At 39.8% G+C, this 19,806-nt stretch overlaps 1 protein-coding gene across 3 annotated transcripts in view; it reads left to right on the plus strand.

Moving 5' to 3' along the window:
• tmem248 (transmembrane protein 248) overlaps nt 1-19,121 on the plus strand; it is a 33,297-nt gene extending 14,176 nt beyond the window's left edge. Inside the window, exons 2-7 of one of the 3 annotated variants that reach the window (XM_041197908.1) lie at nt 4,042-4,218; nt 6,710-6,995; nt 10,979-11,129; nt 11,838-12,021; nt 14,590-14,665; nt 15,848-15,984. In XM_041197908.1, the coding sequence (XP_041053842.1) occupies nt 4,042-4,218; nt 6,710-6,995; nt 10,979-11,129; nt 11,838-12,021; nt 14,590-14,655 (864 nt within the window). In that variant the 3' untranslated portion in view covers nt 14,656-14,665; nt 15,848-15,984. Of the gene's footprint in view, nt 1-4,041; nt 4,219-6,709; nt 6,996-10,978; nt 11,130-11,837; nt 12,022-14,589; nt 14,666-15,847; nt 16,090-16,650 lie in introns of those variants that run through there. The other 2 variants (XM_041197906.1, XM_041197907.1) reach the window with 2 other exon arrangements.
• The last annotated feature ends 685 nt before the right edge of the window (nt 19,122-19,806 follow it).

Raw genomic sequence — 19,806 nt, forward strand, 5'->3', positions numbered from 1 at the left:
TTTCCGCCAACTCCAGCATGATGCCACCACCAAACACATCTTCCCTTCACTCCCCCTGTCGGCATTCCGTAGGGATCGTTCCCTCTGGGACACCCTGGTCCACTCCTCCATTACCCCCTACTCTTCAACCCCCACCTATAGCACCTCCCCATGCCCACGCAAAAGATGTAACACCTGCCCCTTCACTTCCTCTCTCCTCACCGTTCAAGGGCCCAAACACTCCTTTCAAGTGAAGCAGCATTTCACTTGCATTTCCCCCAACTTAGTCTACTGTATTCGTTGCTCTCAATGCGGTTTCCTCTACATTGGAGAGACCAAACGTAAACTGGACGACCGTTTTGCAGAACACCTGTGGTCTGTCCGCAAGAATGACCCAAACCTCCCTGTCACTTGCCATTTTAACACTCCACCCTGCTCTCTTGCCCACATGCCTGCTGCATTGTTCTAGTGAAGCCCAACGCAAACTGGAGGAACAGCACCTCATCTTCCGACTAGGCACTTTACAGCCTTCCGGACTGAATATTGAATTCAACAACTTTAGGTCTTGAGCTCCCTCCTCCATCCCCACCCCCTTTCTGTTTCTTCCCCCTTCCTTATTTTTTCCAATAATTTATATAGATTTTTCTTTTCCCACCTATTTCCATTATTTTTAAATCTTTTATGCTCCCCCACCCCCACTAGAGCTATACCTTGAGTGCCCTACCATCCATTCTTAATTAGCACATTCGTTTAGATAATATCACCAAAAGATTTTAAAATATTTAAAAATAATGGAAATAGGTGGGGAAAAGAAAAATCTATATAATTTATTGGAAAAAAAGCAAAAGGAAGGGGGAAGCAGAAAGGGGGTGGGGATGGGGGAGGGAGCTCAAGACCTAAAGTTGTTGAATTCAAGATTCAGTCTGGAAGGCTGTAAAGTGCCTAGTCGGAAGATGAGGTGTTGTTCCTCCAGTTTGCGTTGGGCTTCACTGGAACAATGCAGCAAGCCAAGGACAGACATGTGGGCAAGAGAGCAGGGTGGCAAGCGATAGGGAGGTTTGGGTCATTCTTGCGGACAGACCGCAGGTGTTCTGCAAAGCGGTCGCCCAGTTTACATTTGGTCTCTCCAATGTAGAGGAGACCGCATTGGGAGCAACGAATGCAGTAGACTAAGTTGGGGGAAATGCAAGTGAAATGCTGCTTCACTTGAAAGGAGTGTTTGGGCCCTTGGACGGTGAGGAGAGAGGAAGTGAAGGGGCAGGTGTTGCATCTTTTGCGTGGGCATGGGGAGGTGCCATAGGAGGGGTTTGAGGAGTAGGGGGTGATGGAGGAGTGGACCAGGGTGTCCCGGAGGGAGCGATCCCTACGGAATGCCGACAGGGGGGGTGAAGGGAAGATGTGTTTGGTGGTGGCATCATGCTGGAGTTGGCAGAAATGGCGGAGGATGATCCTTTGAATGCGGAGGCTGGTGGGGTTATAAGTGAGGACAAGGGGGACCCTATCATGTTTCTGGGAGGGAGGAGAAGGCATGAGGGCGGATGCGCGGGAGATGGGCCGGACACGGTTGAGGGCCCTATCAACGACGGTGGGTGGAAAACCTCGGTTAAGGAAGAAGGAGGACATGTCAGAGGAACTGTTTTTGAAGGTAGCATCATCAGAACAGATGCGACGGAACTGAGAGAATGGGATGGAGTCCTTACAGGAAGCGGGGTGTGAGGAGCTGTAGTTGAGATAGCTGTGGGTGTCGCTGGGTTTGTAATGGATATTGGTGGACAGTCTATCACCAGAGATTGAGACAGAGAGGTCAAGGAAGGGAAGGGAAGTTTCAGAGATGGACCACGTGAAAATGATGGAGGGGTATATTTCCCTCTCCTTGTAAAGAAAGATCAGTTCTCTTGAAGGGTCATGAGGACTCGAAACGTCAACTCTTTTCTTCTCCGTCGATGCTGCCAGACCTGCTGAGTTTTTCCAGGTAATTCTGTTTTTGAAATACAAGAATATCTGTGTGGAGCATACACACTGGCTGTTGGGTCAAGTGACTTGGTTTCTGTGATGAAGATGCTTTATGGTAATTTGCATCATAACACCTATATGTGATTTTTTAAAAATAGTCCAAGAAATTATAAGTTGGTGATCCTGACATGTCACGTGTAAAATAGTGGGCTGACTTGAAGGCAGCCTTCCTGCTAAACCACACCCATGCCTGGAATGTACCACTCTGGCCTCGGTTTGATTTTAAAAACCTTAAAGGTACTGTTCATTGAAGAAACTGGTAATGACAACAATATTTTACAGTGAGCATCACTGAAGAATATTGTGAAATATGTAGAAGTGTAAAGTTATTAGGACAAATTAGTATGGCTTGGGCAGGGAAAGGGAAATCATACTTGACAAACCTGTTTATCTCTACCTTTTAGCCTTTTTCGATTCCCTCACCCCACCCCCACTAGGGCTATCTGTTTGTTTTTGTTTTTGTTTTGGATTTCCAGCATCCTCAGTTTTTTTGTTTTTATATCTATCTGTACCTTGCTTGCCCTGCTTTCTACCCTTAATTAGCACATTCCTTTAGATAATATTCCTTCAACACCTCTTTGTCCTTTTGTCTGTGAAATCTTTTGGTTATCTCCACCTATAACTGGCCCTCTACCTAGCTCTTCTCGTCCCAACACCCCCCCCCCCCCCCCCCCCAAATTAATTAGTTCTATTGAAGAGTCATGCGGACTTGAAACGTCAACTGTGCTCCTCTCCACCGATGCTGCCAGACCCGCTGAGTTTTTCCAGGTATTTTTGTTTTTGTTTAAGATTTCTTTCAAGATGTATTGGAGTTTAAGAATAAAGGGAAGCACCATGCACATTGCTCATATCTAGACTTCACCATGGTTTTTAAATCTCCTATCACATAGCAAGTTGTCCATTGGGTAGAAAAGCATGGTATCGATGAGTTAATAAAGTGCTTCATCAATAACTCTGCAAGCAGGCAGGGCAGATATGTTGTAAGAAAATAAATTGAGCAAAATAGGTAATTAACCAAAAAAACAAAATGCTTTAAAAAAAACCTCAGCAGGTCTTGCAGCATCTGTGGAGAGAGAAACAGAGTTAACGTTTAGTGTCTGTGATGAACTGCATTTTCTGCTTTTGAACTGAGCTGATGGACCAAAATGGCATGTTTCAGACCTGTAGATTCCTATGATAAAAGCAGAAAATGCGCGAAAGACTGGAGTCCGGCAGCATTTGTAAAGAGAGAAAAACGGAGTTAATGTTTTAGGTTAATGTTTAATCAGACCTGGAAGAAGTTAAAAGATTTAACAGTTGAAAACAGGCCCACAGCCAGAGAAAAGTGTGGGGGCAGGGTATTGGAAAAGAACTGAATCTGTGGTATCTTGGAGAGCAAGAGTGATTAAATGACAAAAGGATGGTGGTGCAAGGCAAAAAGGGGCAATAACGGAACATGTAAAGAAACAAAAGATATGTCCAGAGGAGATTGTCATTGATGACAGCAGAACCATTACTGGATCCTACTGCCTGAGGAGAGTTGGAATGGCTGTTATGTACTGAAGTTGTTGAACTTTGCAAGTTGTAAAGTGCCTAATTGAAAGATTATTAGTCAGTGACAATACCACTATGCTGCCACCTCCCTCATCATTCAGTATGATCTTTCATTCATCTTGGTCTCACTATACCCTTTTCATGTTGTACTAGTGCAGCAAAAAATTCTGATTGACACAGTGTCTTTAAGGCAGATGAACAAAATTATGCATTTTAGGAAATCTTGTATGTTGGCACCCTCCCCCTCACCACTAATTAGCCATATTCTACAAAGGACCATACGCATCTCTCTCCTTTAGCTGGAGACAATTGGTTATATGACTTGAGGGACACCACTCCACAGGCTTTGGGGTAAGGTGAAGAGGCATGCCTTCATGAAGTACCACATCTGATACAGGGATTGAACATTGATGTCATTCTGCACCACACTCTAGTCATCTAGCTAACTGACCCCACAAGTCAGCAGATAATGAAATCCGTTCTTGTGACAAATTTAATCATTAATTTGTTTTGCAGGTTTACTTGACAGGAACCATGCTTAACATCCATCCACTTGAGAACTTGAAGGTATACATCAGCAACCGTCCTCCCCTTGTGGTGTTCATGATTAGTGTCAGCGCAATGGCCATAGCTTTCCTGACATTGGGTTACTTCTTTAAAATAAAGGAAATCAAGTCTCCAGAAATGACTGAGGTATTGTTTATTGTCTTCCTTAACGGCATGGAAATGTTTTTTTAAAAAAATATTTGTACTGATAAAGTTCTTGATTTGTACAAGGCTGTAGATACCTTGTCATAGAGTTTTCTAAAGACTTGGTTCCAACAGCGAGCACAGGGGCGATTTTATTCTGAGATCTGTGAATGAGATGCATCCATTCAGTTTGCGGGTGGGGAAAAACAGCTAAGCTTACAAACTTTGGTGTCTGCAAATCAACAAAACTGCTCTTGCACAAGTGTAGTTTGCTAGGTATACCTGCCTTCCCTTTTAGAGACAGTATTGTAGTAATATTGATACATAGTGCAGAAATTTTTGCTCGGCGGGTGAGCAGGCGCCTGACCCGCTTGAGTGTGAAATGACTTGTGTTGACGTCGGCTGAGGGTGTGCAGTCGTGCAATAGTTCGGTCAGCGCGTGTGCACTGGAGTTGGCAGTGCACTGCTAATAATTAAAAGGTCATTAAATAATCAATTAAAGTTTTCGCTGCCCGTCCAACCTAATGGCCTTTGCCTTTTTTTGGAAACTTCATCCACGGGCGGGATAAAGCAAATAATAATAAAGTAAAAGATTTAAAATTTAATTAATAACATGTTCCTGCTCATGTGACAGTCACATATGACAAGCCTCTGGATTTGGACTCCCAACTCATCATGGAGAGCTAGCAGAAGGCAGGGGAACATCACGCAGAGCTGTTGGAAGCCCTCAACTGAGTGGCATGCAAGTCGCGGTAGTGCACGGGGTAGAGCCACATGAGGGAACATGTTTTATTACATTTCTATTTTCTTCATTTTTATTTTTAGAAACACCTTCATCTCCCCAAGGCAGCTCCGTGCTTCAGGGAGATTATGCAGTGCTTACTCGGGTACATGCGCTCAGCCCACTCACCCTCCTCTTTCCCCCCTGCACAGGCAGTGCTGCCTTTCGTTTCATGCAGGGCGGGCCTTAATTGGCCTGCCAGCATGAAATCGCGGTCCAATGCCTATCTTGCCAAGCCCACCCGCCAAGGGCAAAATTCTGCCCATAATATTTTAAAATTTAAACAATTTTTATGCTTTTAACAAATGATTTCTAGAATCCCCCGTCTTTTACACCCTCTTCCCTGACCCACGTTAAACTATCATTTAACCCATTTGAGGCTATTATGTCAATAAAAGCACAAACTAAATTTGACCCTTGTTCTGAAAGTTTGATATGATTGACTGTTTACTGTGGTATAGTGTAATCCAATGATTTTAGTTCACTTCATGTGCATGTGCACAAAATTGGGTGACTGTGCTGTCAAGTTAACAACGGAATAGTCACAAATGTGAGAAAAATATTTTTAAATAGAGAAAACTTGCATTTATATAGCACCTTTCACAGTCTCAGTACATCTGAGTACTTCTCAACAAATTATTTTTTTGAAGTTTAGTCCCAGTTGTAATGTAGGGAAATGTGGCTATCAATTTGCAAGTAGCAAAGCCTCCACAAACAAATATGTTTCGATGATGTTTGAGGCATGAATGTTGGCTAGTGAACCATGAGAACTCCTTGTGCTTCATCCGATAGTGCTGTGGGATCTTTTACATCCATTTGAGAGGGCAATGTCCGTATCCTGTCCCACACCAGGTTCTGCTCACTTGAATCCTGGTCTCCCAATACTTCAAACGTAATTTTTTTTCATTCTATTTTAAATTATATGTGGAGGTCAACCCTCCCCATCTCCATAACCTTCTGCCCTCTGAGAACTTGGCATTCCTCCAATTCTGGTCTCTTGTCCATCATCCACTCCTATTGGCAACCTTGTCTTCATTTGTTTAAGGCCTTACATTCTGGTATTCCCTCCATAAACTTCTCCACCTTCTAATTGTCCTTAAAACCAACCTCTGACCAAATTTTATTCATCCTCCTAAGATCACTTCCTTTCACTCGGTGTTCATTTTTGGTTTGATTACACTTAAGTGAAATGACTTGGAATATTTTGCACAGTAAAGATGCTATATGTATGTTGCTGTTGTGTCATGGTTCACCTTTCAGTCCTTACTTGACCACATCATGTATACTAATATGGAAGTGCAACCTTTACTTGTTTTCCCATGGTTTCTTTCTCTCCTGTGTTCCCATCTCTGTTAAAGAATTAACCTGTAGCTCAAGGCAAGGCAAATAAAGATGTGTGGTACAAAGTTATATTATTGTTTTCTCCTGTTAGATGATGGACTATTCATTTATAATTTGATCATGCTCAAATAAAGAGGTAGGTAATTTAACATGAAATGAGCAGTGTGATAATAAAATTGACTTTTTATTTAAATTACATCAAATCTAAATTTATACTTACATTCAAAGTGAAATTCTGACAGTCATCTTCAACCACTAATAGGTAGGGCCAAATAACTTCAGTTGATGCTAAGGTTGTGATTGTTATTGCAGTATATTTTAAAAGATGAACCACCGTAATTGTAATTTAAACATGTTTTTGTCTCCTGATAGGACTGGAACACTTTCCTGCTGAGGTTTAATGATCTGGACTTGTGCATATCTGAGAATGAAACTTTAAAGCACCTCATAAATGAAACCACCACCCCAGAGAGCACAGTAACAAGTGGACAAATGCGGTCTTCCACGCAATCCCCTTCAGTTCTGGAAGATCCTGGACCAATAAATATTTCTGTTTCTATAACACTCACACTGGATCCTCTAAAACCTTTTGGTGGATACTCGCGCAATATTACCCACCTTAGTGCAACTATCTTTGGACATCAGATCGGACTGACAGGTAACAAAACTGAAATCAGTGGGATCACTTTCTGTATTGATGAGCATTGATGCTGTATATTTTTTTCTCTGGTCTTAAGATATTGGTTTGCTTTTTTTTTCTTATATCCCATAGTTCAATGTTATACCAATTAAACATTTTTGAACAAAATTTAATCTAATTCTATTTTTTTTAAAAATTTACATAACTACTTTCTCTCCCACTACTTATCCAGTTGTTGGGTGACTCCAGTTTTCAGCCCTATTATTGGTGTGTTTGCTGACTTAGCTTCAAAGAATTGAATTTTCACAAGCAAATGTTAGTTTATAAAATACCCAATATTTTATCATTTACTTCTGAGATTTTAAGCAAAAATGCCTTTTTAGATAAAATAGGCTCTCAGTTTCTTAGAAGCGACAATTTTGAGAAAGAGGGGAAGGATTTGTGCGGTTGACGTGTTGGCCTGGATTTTCATTCACTAGGTGGGTAGGGGGAATACGAAAATGCCTAGCATGCCAGCCTCAGGAGAAAGTGCCCGCAAAGGTAGGATCTTTGTTGTTGTGGGCCAGGTGGGGGCTGGGATTGGGCCAGCTGACCCCGGAATAAGTGCAGAGGCGGCCACAGGGGTTGCGGGTGCAAATGCATGCTGTTTAAAAGGCCCGACTCAGTGTTGTGGGACCTTGTCCCAGTGAAAAAGAAGACATGGTCTCCAGCCATCTCATTCCCTTTAACCTTCCAACACTACCCTTGTCTCACCCATGCTGCCTCATGTCCCCCACCCACTCCCAATGGTCCCACATGCATAATGAGGCTTGGCTGAGAGTCCAGACAGCTATTACGATATGAGAACGCAGGGACCCTGAGGAAACATGGTTTGACAGCTCAGGCTCTCTGATCTCTGCGGTCAATTTCACAATGTTTGTTGACACAAGTTAAGTAGTTTCAAGGGTTTGTGGTTTTTGAAACTTCAAAGGGTCTGGATGATTGACATTTTTATTAGCTTGGTCCAGACTTTTATTCAAGCAAAGGAGAAAGTTATCAATGGATTACATTTTTTCAAAGCTTTTTTTACGTATGCAACTATACACAATGGTGTTCATTGGTTTTAGAAGGTGTACAATGGGCCTATGGACATGGAAGTGCCAGAGCTCAGAATAGGGGGCATGAAGAAATAGTGTGGAAGGGCAGAGTTTGGCATAGGGGGTGGAGGGGTCTGAAGGTGTGGGTGGAAGGGCAGAGTTTGGCATAGGGGGCATGAGAAGATATCGGGTGTGGGTGGTAGGGCAGAGCTTGACATAGAAGGCCTGAGGGGGTGGGTGGGGACGGTGTAACATGGCATAGGGGGCAAGACGGGGACCGTTTTGAACTTCCTTTTAAGAGGTCAGCTCATACAGACTTGGGTTCGCTGCTCCTCTAGGGAGCTCTTTTAAAAACTTGGGCTGACTCCATGAAACTTGTGGTAGAGTAGGACATGCATATCTTTGAATGAAGCTGGCCAGATTGGAAACGCCGCATGCGGGCTTCTGACAGGAACCAGCCACACCCTTTAAACACACTCCTGAAAATTAGCCTGCGAATGGGGTGGGGAATCCTGGAATCAGGACACAGCCGTCATTTTTAAAGGGCTCCTGAGTCAAGTTGATTTGGATCAACCAGCTGAGTTTGGATCATTTGAAAATAAATACTCCCTCATGACTTTTATAAAGCTAGAAGTCAGTAAATTTTGAAATTGCATTTTCTTTCCAAGTTCAAGATACCTACATAGAAGAAGAACGGTGGAGCCGTGCCACACCATGTCTAACCCTTCTTCATATTGAACAACCTGCATTTGCCATAACTGTTTAACCTTCCATCCAAGTTGCTACATTCCCTCTTTAAGATATTTTAAAGAAGTTTCTTGCTGGACATCTTATCGAAAGTCCTTCTCAAAATCTGTGCGCTTAACCAATGACCACGCATTTAAATAATTCTCCTGTGCCCTCCAAGAAAAAAATTAAGAGGCCACATTGTACACACTGCCTGCTATTTTAATTTTCTCTACAAAATTAACTGAATAAATAATTTTGTATTGTCAGTTACTGTGGCTTCATAATATGAAGATTGCCAAATGGGTGATGGAAGCAGTGACACATGCATGTAACTTGTAATATTAGTAGCTTAAGTGTTTTCTACATTATGCTATCTAAATGCAAATTATTGTGATTTGCTTCAGATTAGCTTTACATTTTACATTGGTCAAATATGTCACAATTGCGTTCTCAGGACTTTTAAGATAAAACACACGATAGATATAAAGTTTTTATGTTAAAACGCTGACTGCGAGTGGGCGATGGCTAATCCTGGAGGCGGAAGTACTTAATATCTTGCTTTTGGCTGTGTTGCATTCTATTTGCTACCAATATGTTTCTGCCTTTGCACTTTAAATATACCTTGTTTGATGTTTTAAGTGATTTCAGAATTTTAGTCATTTAATTCTTGCTACAGTGTTGCGGTCAGGAGAGAAGGGGAAGAATGGCTCCCCCCTTTCCAACTCGTTTGACTGCAACAGGTTTTTGGGAAAAAAAATGCTTGTCAATTTAGTGCAGTGACTGTAAAAGACACATGTTTCCTTGTAAGCCTCTTTTAAAAAAAAAAGGACAGTATTTATTGTACTTAATACCCAATTGAAATAAAAGTGCTCCGACTCTCCTACATTTACATTAGAGTTCTTACGCACACACGCACGAACACAAGTTACAAAGTGGGAGGAAAGATTAAGCAGGTTTTTTTTAAAGTCCAAGAAACGTCAGTCCAGTATGCTTTTGGTAGATTGATGCCTTGATGGTTTCAGACTGGGCCCAGTGGTCTTTCCAAATTCTGCAACAGGATGATTTAAAGATGTTGATGGATGGTTTCTATTAGGTCTCCTGGAGTCAGCAGCTACTAGGTGGATTTTATATCCTACCCGTGGCAGACAGCTGGTCAAACAATAGGCAGGGTTCGAGCTTGCAGCATGGGTGGGGAGAGAGAGAGCGCTCACTTGGGGCCACCTTCTTCAGCATCTCTCCTCCTGTTCTGTGTCTTGGAGCAAAGCGGTTTCTTTAAACACAAAAGAGGGTCAGTTGATGCATTACATGATCCCTTATCTCCAACCAACCAGTTAGCCAAACATGGTCATAGCAAGTTGATTCTAGGTCTGTGGTTTGGACCTGATTAGATTATGGCCAGATGAGCTCCTTTCTGAGTGAAAGTCCATTGTCCAAACTGTGACTAATGGCTTGATCCACACCCGGTTGAATACACAGGTGCCTATATGTTTTGTGAAAGGTCAGGAAATGGGGTCATTCACATTCCTCTAAGGTGATTGTCTTAAATGGGTTCTTCTACACCTGCTGACTCCATTTTAATGGTTTTGGGATTTGTGAGGTACTGTTATGCAAATGTTTGGCCATCATAGAAGGTGCTGTTCTAAGCCACTGAAATGTTACTGTTCTGTCTTTTAAAATTCAACCAGTGGTTTTAGCCCAATAAATAAATGTCAATTTTCAATATAAAGCTTTATAATATATAATTATAATATAAACATGGCTTTACAACAATAGCCTTTCTCTGTGAATGGTCTCTGAGATTTCTTAATTGTAAGTTGGATTATCAAGCAATATGTGTTACTGAAAAGTTTGTTCAGTCAAATTTGATTGTCAAACCCACTTTTTTTTGTACCTTATTAAAGTTGGACTTCTAAAGTGCACAACTAATATTTACCACAAAAGTAACTTCATTGGACAGTTTTTACTTGGCCTTCAAGTCCATTTTTAACAATCAACTTTTCTAAATACTGGATACCTCTATGGGAATATATATCTTTTAGTTCTAATTGTGAGATCATAATTGGGTGGTTTTGTTGACTTTTGCACTCGGTACAATCTCACCCCTGGAAATAACTGCTACCTGGAGGCTTTTACTGTTATTTGCACCCTTCTTCAATGGTGGTGGTTTAAAAAAATTGTTTTCTGGTTGTTTTGTAGGACATGAAGCACATGAAGAAATGAATATTACATTTACTCTACCAACTTCCTGGAATTCTGATGAGTGTGTACTCCATGGCCGTTGTGAGCAGATGGTTTACTCAACGTGCATGACCGTCACAGCCACAACTAATGTTTTTCCTGTCACAGTGTGAGTATTATACCGGAACTGGTAGGGTTTTTCAAATGAATGTGCAGAGAATCCTTAATTTCTAATCTGCCTGTAGTTTTTGAACCAGGAATCAACAAAGCATGGTATTGAATAAAATGTTGTGCAGAATGAATTTGAGAGAACTTGCACTAAGAGCTAATGTAGATGCTATAGTCAAGTTCACCCTTATTCGGTACTGGCTCTGAGCTCTGAACACAAATGAATTTGTCTGCGTTTGATACCAGCGATTTGACAAGCAGGAGTTCAAACTTTCTCTCAGATAATGGTGTTATCCATAATTTGTACTTCCTCGCACGAAGGATAGCTATGGTTACTATTGTTTGCTAAGCCATGATATCTGGAATGTCCAGTTTTTCTGAATTGCCAATCTTGTTGAGATAGGCTTGGGACCTGCCTTCTTGCCCTGCCCTGCCCCTGGGAGTGGACAGCAATGGCAAATCTCTACTGACAAAAACCCTGCCAAGAAAACGGCTCAGGGTGAAACATCAACAGACAATGAATCAAGAACCTGCCTTCAGGCAGAACACGCATGGCATAACACCTTCTCTAAAAGATTGAAACTATTGGCTTTATTTTTTTTTTGGTAGCAATCCTAATAGTCTTCGAGGAGGCAGGCCTTGTGAGAGGATTTTGTCTTTCAAAGCAGATTTAAAATTTTAAGTAAAATGAAAATTTTTTTTTTTACAGCCAGCCACCACATTGCATCCCTGAAACGTACAGTAATGCTACCATCTGGTATAAAATTTTTACTACAGCTAGAGATGCAAATACAAAATATTTGCAGGACTACAACCCATTTTGGTGTTATAAAGGAGCAATTGGGAAAGTCTATCATGCACTCAATCCTAAACTAACTGTCATTGTGCCAGATGTAAGTAATACATCATCTTGCTATATACATGTAAAATACAAACTTAACTTGATGTTTCATAGTTCTTATTTTTCTTCTCTCTTTAGGGCTCCCATGCCAAGCTGTCAACACATTAACATTGCCTAAAGTTATACATTGCTTTGATTTGCACATTAAGAATGAAAGTTAATGCATTTTATTGGTTTATCTTAATGTGTTCACTAAGATTATTTGGTTTAATATAATCTGTCCATTGTCCACACCATATTAATATGGGCCAAGAACCAATCGGTAGGGTGGAAATTTGGTGATCCAGATTTATGGTAGGATATTTCTGTTCTGAACTCTACCCGATCAAAGCTCATTATTTTGTAAAGGACTCTCAACCCTCGTCTTTTTTTGCCTCTGCAGACATTGCTATTTCTATTTGATATATAGTGTTGGTAATGCTGTTGGGTCTGTTTTCCGTGGTGTTGCTCGGTATAAAATTACCCAAATCATGTTATCTCTTTCTTGCATGTCCCATGGTCCATTCATGCAAACTTATTGCACAGTGAAAGGGTGAAATCCCAGCACCCTGCAATATTAATCTGAAGCACTAAAGTACAAATCATTTTTTTTATGGTGCAGAAGCAAAACACTGCTGTTGCTGGCAGTCTGAAACAAAAACTGAGAATGCTGAAAATACTCAACTGGTCAGACAACACCTGTAGAGGGAGAAATATAGAGTTAGTGTTTCAGATTGATGATTGATTGTTCATCAGAACCTTATTTTTATGGTCCTGCCTGCGTGATACCAAGCCCTTCACTACAGAGAACGAGATCTCTAAGCATCTGAATGCCAGTAACCTTTTGATCTAGCTGTAGTCCTTTGCTCGTACAGAACTTCAGTATTGCTGAAAAAAGAGACATGCTATGAAAGCTTTTCGTCTTGTACTCACCAGGATATTTGCAACAGTTTACCAACTGTAACGGGAACAACAGTTTAAACTGCATGAGAAGAGAGTGCTGATTGGTTGGCAGATGGACTCTGGTGGAAGCGCTGCTGGAGAGAATGCAGCATTCTCCATCACTTTCTTCTCATGCAGTATAAGTTATTGTTCCCCCGTTACAGTTGGTAAATTCTTGCATGCATCCTGTGTGAAGATGGATGTTGTTATGTTAATATTTTGGGAATATGGTGGTATTCTGTAAAGATATATGTGTGTGTGCCTATGGTTAATTAAACTGAGGGAAGGTTAGTAAAGACTGTGGGAACTGAGAGATGAAAGGAAGATTTGAAAGGTAAAAATGCTAGATGCATGCATTTGTAATGAGAGGCAGAAGTGAAGTTGAATGTATGAGTAAATAAGTTGGGTTTTAAAATTTCCATAGGTGATAGGTAGGGACTTGACTTTTCAGCTGTTAAATTTCAAAGGGAGTTTAGAAGTGATAAGGGACATTTACAACTTACAACGGTGTCATAAATAAACAAGGGAAGGTTATTAAAATAGAGGTAATTTTTTATATTTTGGAAAAGTTGAATTCAAAGACGTGGTAGAACAATGGAATAAGATGAAAGGGGCAAAGGATATTTAAGGAAATATGTTATGCTGAGTTGTGTGGCTGTGTGGAAGAGATGTCCTGAGTCCTGAGATGTACTAGGAGGAAGGTATGAAAGTTGTCAATTTGAAGCAGCCATTGAGTTTTCAAGCCAGATAATTATTTGTTTTCAGAAAGCAGTCTGTTCCTGAACCTTTCTTTTGGATTTCCACAGCAGATTGGAAGAGTGTGAGAAGTTGTGTGGTATACCTTTTTATTAAAGTGACAGAAGCTTTACTTTGGGTAATATTACTGGATTTTTATGGTTAAAAATGTATTAGGGAGCTATTGCCAAGTAGCTTGCTTGTGTGTTCTGACCAAGTGTGGGGTTTTTTTGGGGAATGTTTTATTAGACTGTTAACTGTATAGTTTTAATCTTGTGTGCTTAAGGTTTTTTTTCTTCTTGTTTAATAAATCTTTTAACCTTAAAACCCATAAGTGTTACTGGGATTCTATGCTTCCGGGATCAGTTCTTCCCTCATTTTCAAAATATAAAAAAAAATGATCTGACAAGTATCCCTCTGGGATTTGGCTTGCTTAGCAAATAACATCGGTTATGGTCACAACACCTGATGAATGCAAGATGAAAAGCTTTGAAAGCATGTCTTTTTTTTCAGCAATACTCATGACTTAGCTGTGTAAATTTGCAGCAGTTCACACTTCGAGTGGCTAGAACATACTTTTGTATCATTATCCCTAAAAACCTCTGGCTTTGATTGGTGTGCATCAATTTCAATGTCTTACTGGCAGTAGAATAAACTAGCTCTGATGTGAAAAAAGATTAGCAGCATAAAGCAAACCCCAAAAATCATCTATGAATACGTAAATACTAAGAGGGTAGCCTTTGAAGGTCGCAGACGTTGAGAGAGCTGTTTTTTTTTTAAAAAAAAAGCACATGGAATCCTTGTCTTAATAAATGGGAGCATAGAATACAAAAGCAAGGAAGTGATGCTAAACCTTCTTAAAATACTCGGTAGGACCCAGCTGAAGTATTGTGTTCAATTCCAGCCACCACACTTTAGAAAGGATGCCAAGGCCATAGAGAGGCCCTTCTGGAGAGATTTACAGGGATGAAGGACTTCAGGTAATTGGAGAAACTGGAGTAATTGGGTTTGCTCTCCTTAGATCAGAGAAGGTTAAGAGGAGAACAAAAACAGAATTACCTGGAAAAACTCAGCAGGTCTGGCAGCATCGGCGGAGAAGAAAAGAGTTGACGTTTCGAGTCCTCATGACCCTTCGACAGTACACTTTGGTAATTCTTCAATTCTTTTTTTGAAAGTTACCACTGAATCTGTTTCCTCACCCCATTAGGTAGTGCAATCCAAATCACAACAGGGTGCTGCAAAAAAAATGGTTTCATGTCGCTTCCGGTTCTTTGTCAATCACCTTAAATCTGCTCCCTCTGGCTTCTGACCTGTGACCAGAAACAGTTTCTCCTTAACTCCTACTCCATAAAAACCTTTCATGATTTTGAACTTTCTTTCAAATCTCCTCTTAACCTTGAGATAAAAACAAAAAAACTGCGGATGCTGGAAATCCAAAACAAAAACAGAATTACCTGGAAAAACTCAGCAGGTCTGGCAGCATCGGCGTTTTTTTCTTCTCCGCCGATGCTGCCAGACCTGCTGAGTTTTTCCAGGTAATTCTGTTTTTGTTTTGGATTTCCAGCATCCGCAGTTTTTTTGTTTTTATCTCAAGGTTAAGAGGAGATTTGAAAGAAAGTTCAAAATCATGAAAGGTTTTTATGGAGTAGGAGTTAAGGAGAAACTGTTTCTGGTCACAGGTCAGAAGCCAGAGGGAGCAGATTTAAGGTGATTGACAAAGAACCGGAAGCGACATGAAACCATTTTTTTTGCAGCACCCTGTTGTGATTTGGATTGCACTACCTAATGGGGTGAGGAAACAGATTCAGTGGTAACTTTCAAAAAAAGAATTGAAGAATTACCAAAGTGTAAACATTAATTTCGCGATGTGGACAAAGCAGGGGAGTGAGACTAATTGGATAGGTCCAGCAAAGAGCCGGCATAGGCCCAAAGGCCAAATGTGCTGTATCATTCTATCATTCTGTGATTCTTTGTTGTGTAAACCGTGGTTAGGTCTTTGAACTGATTACCCAACTGAGGAGGACTGTATAAATTTAAGGGAAGATAGAAATGGTAAAGCATGTAAAATGAAGAATACGGATGTGTGATATATTTTTTCTATTTAACCTACTTTGATTTTGTATCTGTGCAAAATTATTACATCAAGAATCTTTTATTCACAGGATGATCGTTCACTCATTAATTTACATTTGATGCATACCAGTTATTTCTTGTTCGTCATGGTGATTACAATATTCTGCTATGCGGTTATCAAAGGACGACCAGGGAAAGTACGACAAAACAATAGTGAATTCTGTCCAGAAAAGGTAACTCCTTCTTTTTCTGTGACTCAGCCCGATTTAAAGAAAAATTATACTCTGATCGTGATGCCTGTTAAATACAGACACTAACACAGTACATAATTGTGAGTATTAAATCATTCTCATTTTCCTAATCTAAAATGGCGTGTCGGATCATTGCTATTGTCTAGAATTTCGTTTTCAACGTTAAATGTTGATGGATGTATTTAGCAGATTTCTAAATTAGTGCATATATTTAAATTCTCAACACTAAAAATTCTAACAAAATATCATGTGTATTTCATGTTTTTGTATATATAATTTGTCTGCTACATATGATTGTTGAACACTAGATGCCCCTAGAGTTTTATTTTAATTTTAATATTGGTAAACTTCCACTAGAAATGTTACCTTGAGTATTATTTAACTGTTTTGGTGCTGCAGCAGTTGGTTACCAAATTTGTATGTGAATTCAACCCTCTGCTTTTCCCAACCAGGAATCGGTGTAACTATAAACCTGGTCTGATTACGTTATAGTGGCTTTATTAACTCTTAGAGTGAACAAACTAGACAATAAACAGGCCTCATTATTGGTTGCTGCTAACTTAGTTTGCTAATTAAGTTTACTAATTCATTTTGTTTTTTTTTTATTATTGCATACTATGTTGTTTTTCTCTTTTTTTCAGGTTGCACTATCAGAGGCATAAATCAGCTTCATTACTGGAAGTGGACAGGTTTTAGCATTTGCACGTTGAGCCCAAAATAATGGGCATTGACGCTTTGAATGCAGTGTCCTGCAAAGTTGGTTTATTCCAACCAAAGACATTTCAAGTGCCTGTATTTACTTTGTACATATTTGTAAGGATATATCCAAAACAAGTCCATCAATGCACTTGTGCCACATGCTAACAGCGTTTTTTTTTTAAAAAAATGAAAGACAAAAAAGATTGCACCAGCCTGGGTGTATAGAAACGAGGTTCATGAAGATTAACCATGCATTCAGAGGCATTTTTTTCTGTTGAAGCTTTTTGAATTCTTTTGAAGCTTTATTGAGTTGCAAGAAAACTTTAAAAACAGTAATGTATCAAATATGTAAATAATGTGTTGGAAATATGTGCTATAGTGGTATATGCTGCATTTCTGACACCAATGGTCTGTTAAGTATTTGGAGTTGATGTGTATATGTAGTTCACAATTATCTCTTGTTAATGCTTGACAGAAAAGGCATTAAACCTTGTGGAACTTTGAAGAAGACATGTATATTATAGTGCATTTCAATACTGCTTAAGCTTGCAGGATATGGATACGAAATTCATTGTGTAAATTACACTACTGTTGTCCCACATAATTGCTTGCTTAGAACTGCCAGTGTTGGCTGTATTATGTGTATGGCTTGCTGGAATACTGTGCACCATTTCTTTTTGTCTTTTCTGTCCTCCACCCGCCTGCAACCACCCCCACCCCCACACTCCCTCAGTCAAGCTGTGTATTTGCATGTTTAGTGTTGTCTGCAAACTGATCCACAAAATTGCCTTAACTACCTTGATCTTTCTATTGGTTTTTTTGTCTTTTCCTATTTGTAAACCTTTGCAAAATTATTGAAATAATTTCCCTCCATACAGCTTATTTTGTTGAATTCACGTTGTTTATAATGTTGGTTGGGGTTCGGTTAGCTCAGTTGGCTGGACGGCTGGTTTGTGATGCAGAGTGACGCCAACAAGGGGGGTTCAATTCCTGTACTGGCTGAGGTAATCTGAAGGCCCAACCTTCTCAACCTTGCCCGAGGTGTGGTGACCCTCAGGTTAAACTCGTCACCAGCTCTCTCTCTCTAATGAGAAAGCAGCCTATAGTCCTCTGGGACTACAGCAACTTTCACTATAATGTTGGTAGTGATTATAAACAGGAAGGAACTCCAAGTTGTCACAAAGAGCTTCAAATGATGAGTTTCAGCACTTTGCACCCCAAAGAGTAAAGTAGCCAATTTGATCTTAATGACAGGGTGTTGCTTTGGTACACAGTAAATATTAATTCAAAAGAATTTGTGAAATTGGTCTCTAAGATCTCAATTTTCAAAAAAAATGTGTCACTTTTTTGGGTTTCTGTAGAATAATAGATCTTTTACTCTGAATACTTTGATCCTTTCCCAGTTCATTCGGTAACTTTTGAAATGAGCCTTGGTTATTTGCTGGACTGAACCATATCCACACGGAACTTTTGTCCATATGCTGGTAACTATGGTTCCAGACAGTGGTGAAAAGCAGTGAAGAATGTGAAAAAAGCTTAAGTTTTGTGTACTTTTGGATATAACTTTTTATTTCCCCAAGAGCTTTCTTTTAATATCTGCTTGATACAACTTACAATTTCTGAGGTTGGCTCAGTTTGGAAAATGCAAACATTTGGTTTTTGGCACACAGACTTTCATTTAAGCATATGATTGGTTGTATGGGTGCTCAAGTATGCTGAGATCAAATGGTTTACAGCCTGAAGTTAACTGATTTTTCAAATTTTTTCCTTATTCCATTAAGAAGCCCTCTCAGCACTGCATGTAAAATATGCAGGCGCAAATTAGGCTGAATTCAAAATCAAGTACATTTAAGCCTCCCAGCCCTGATTAGAATTGCAACTTGTTGCAGTTTCTGGTTGGTATGTTAAATATTCCATGGCGTACATATTTGCACATCTGTGGAGGTTACTTATTCTCCACTGTCTTCTGATTTGAATGTGGAGATGTGTTGATTCAAAGCTATTGCATAAACTAAGATTGCCTATGTAAATGTGATTTTTAACAGTAGTCATGTTGCCTCAAATCTCAGTTCATTGGCAAAGTGCCTGAGCACTAGTTAGAATGCCCCATAGTTTGTTTAGGAAGGGAAAACTTTGTGACTTGTGTTGCTTGTCGTTGCATGATTGTAATCATAGCACATTATTTTATGACAATCTCTGATTTCTGGAGTTTCTGTGCTTTTTGGTAAAATTTGCATATGCTTTTGCTGAATAAAAGGATCCAATAATTAAAAGTGTTATGTTTGCCCTAATTGGAATTATATTATTGAACTGTGTTGAACAACCTCTGGATCTGTCTGTATTTCATTGCTTTGGGATATAACAATGTAATATATTTGCACTTATTAATGACAATTAAAGTGAGTACATTTTGGAACATTGCATTCATAAATATGACACATTATACATCGTGTTAAAAATTCAGGAGTACTGCTTAAAGAAAAAAGTCTTGAATGGTTGCCACATTTAATGTATAAAAGTGGCACAATCTAACTTCATAATTAAATCAATTTTGAAATTTCAGCAACCAGCAGAACACTCCTTTTGGTAATGTTGTCTTAAATGCAAATTTCGTTATATATTTTTACATTGGATTTCTGCAAAACAGCCTTGACCTCCTGAACATTGAGACTTGATTTGTCCTGTTGATTGACATCAATACTAGTTTAATAACCAATGTATTAATAGACACAGCTGTCCAGTATTTGATCAGCATAACACTTCATTGAAAAACTCAAAAGATTAAAATTTCAAAAAATAGTCAATCTGGCCCCAACCCATCTCCACCACATGGAGATGGGATGATTTATGAGTGACTGAACTGCTTTCCAGAGACACATCAATCATTTAAATGTTTTACTGAGCTAGTATGGCTCAAATGTTGCACAGTGCTGGCTAGCTGGTTCCCTGGGCCTCTGGAAACCAGGCAGCTGACAGGAGCTGAGAATGGCTGGATGGAACTGATAAGTGGTTTTCCGGCAGTGCTTGTGGGCCAAGAACAGTAGTAGTGTTTCTCCCCCTCTCCAGCCCCCAAGCTCCCAGCAGGTTGACCTTCTATC

This window comes from Carcharodon carcharias, chromosome 10 (assembly GCF_017639515.1).
Source record: "Carcharodon carcharias isolate sCarCar2 chromosome 10, sCarCar2.pri, whole genome shotgun sequence".
Lineage (NCBI taxonomy): Eukaryota > Metazoa > Chordata > Chondrichthyes > Lamniformes > Lamnidae > Carcharodon > Carcharodon carcharias.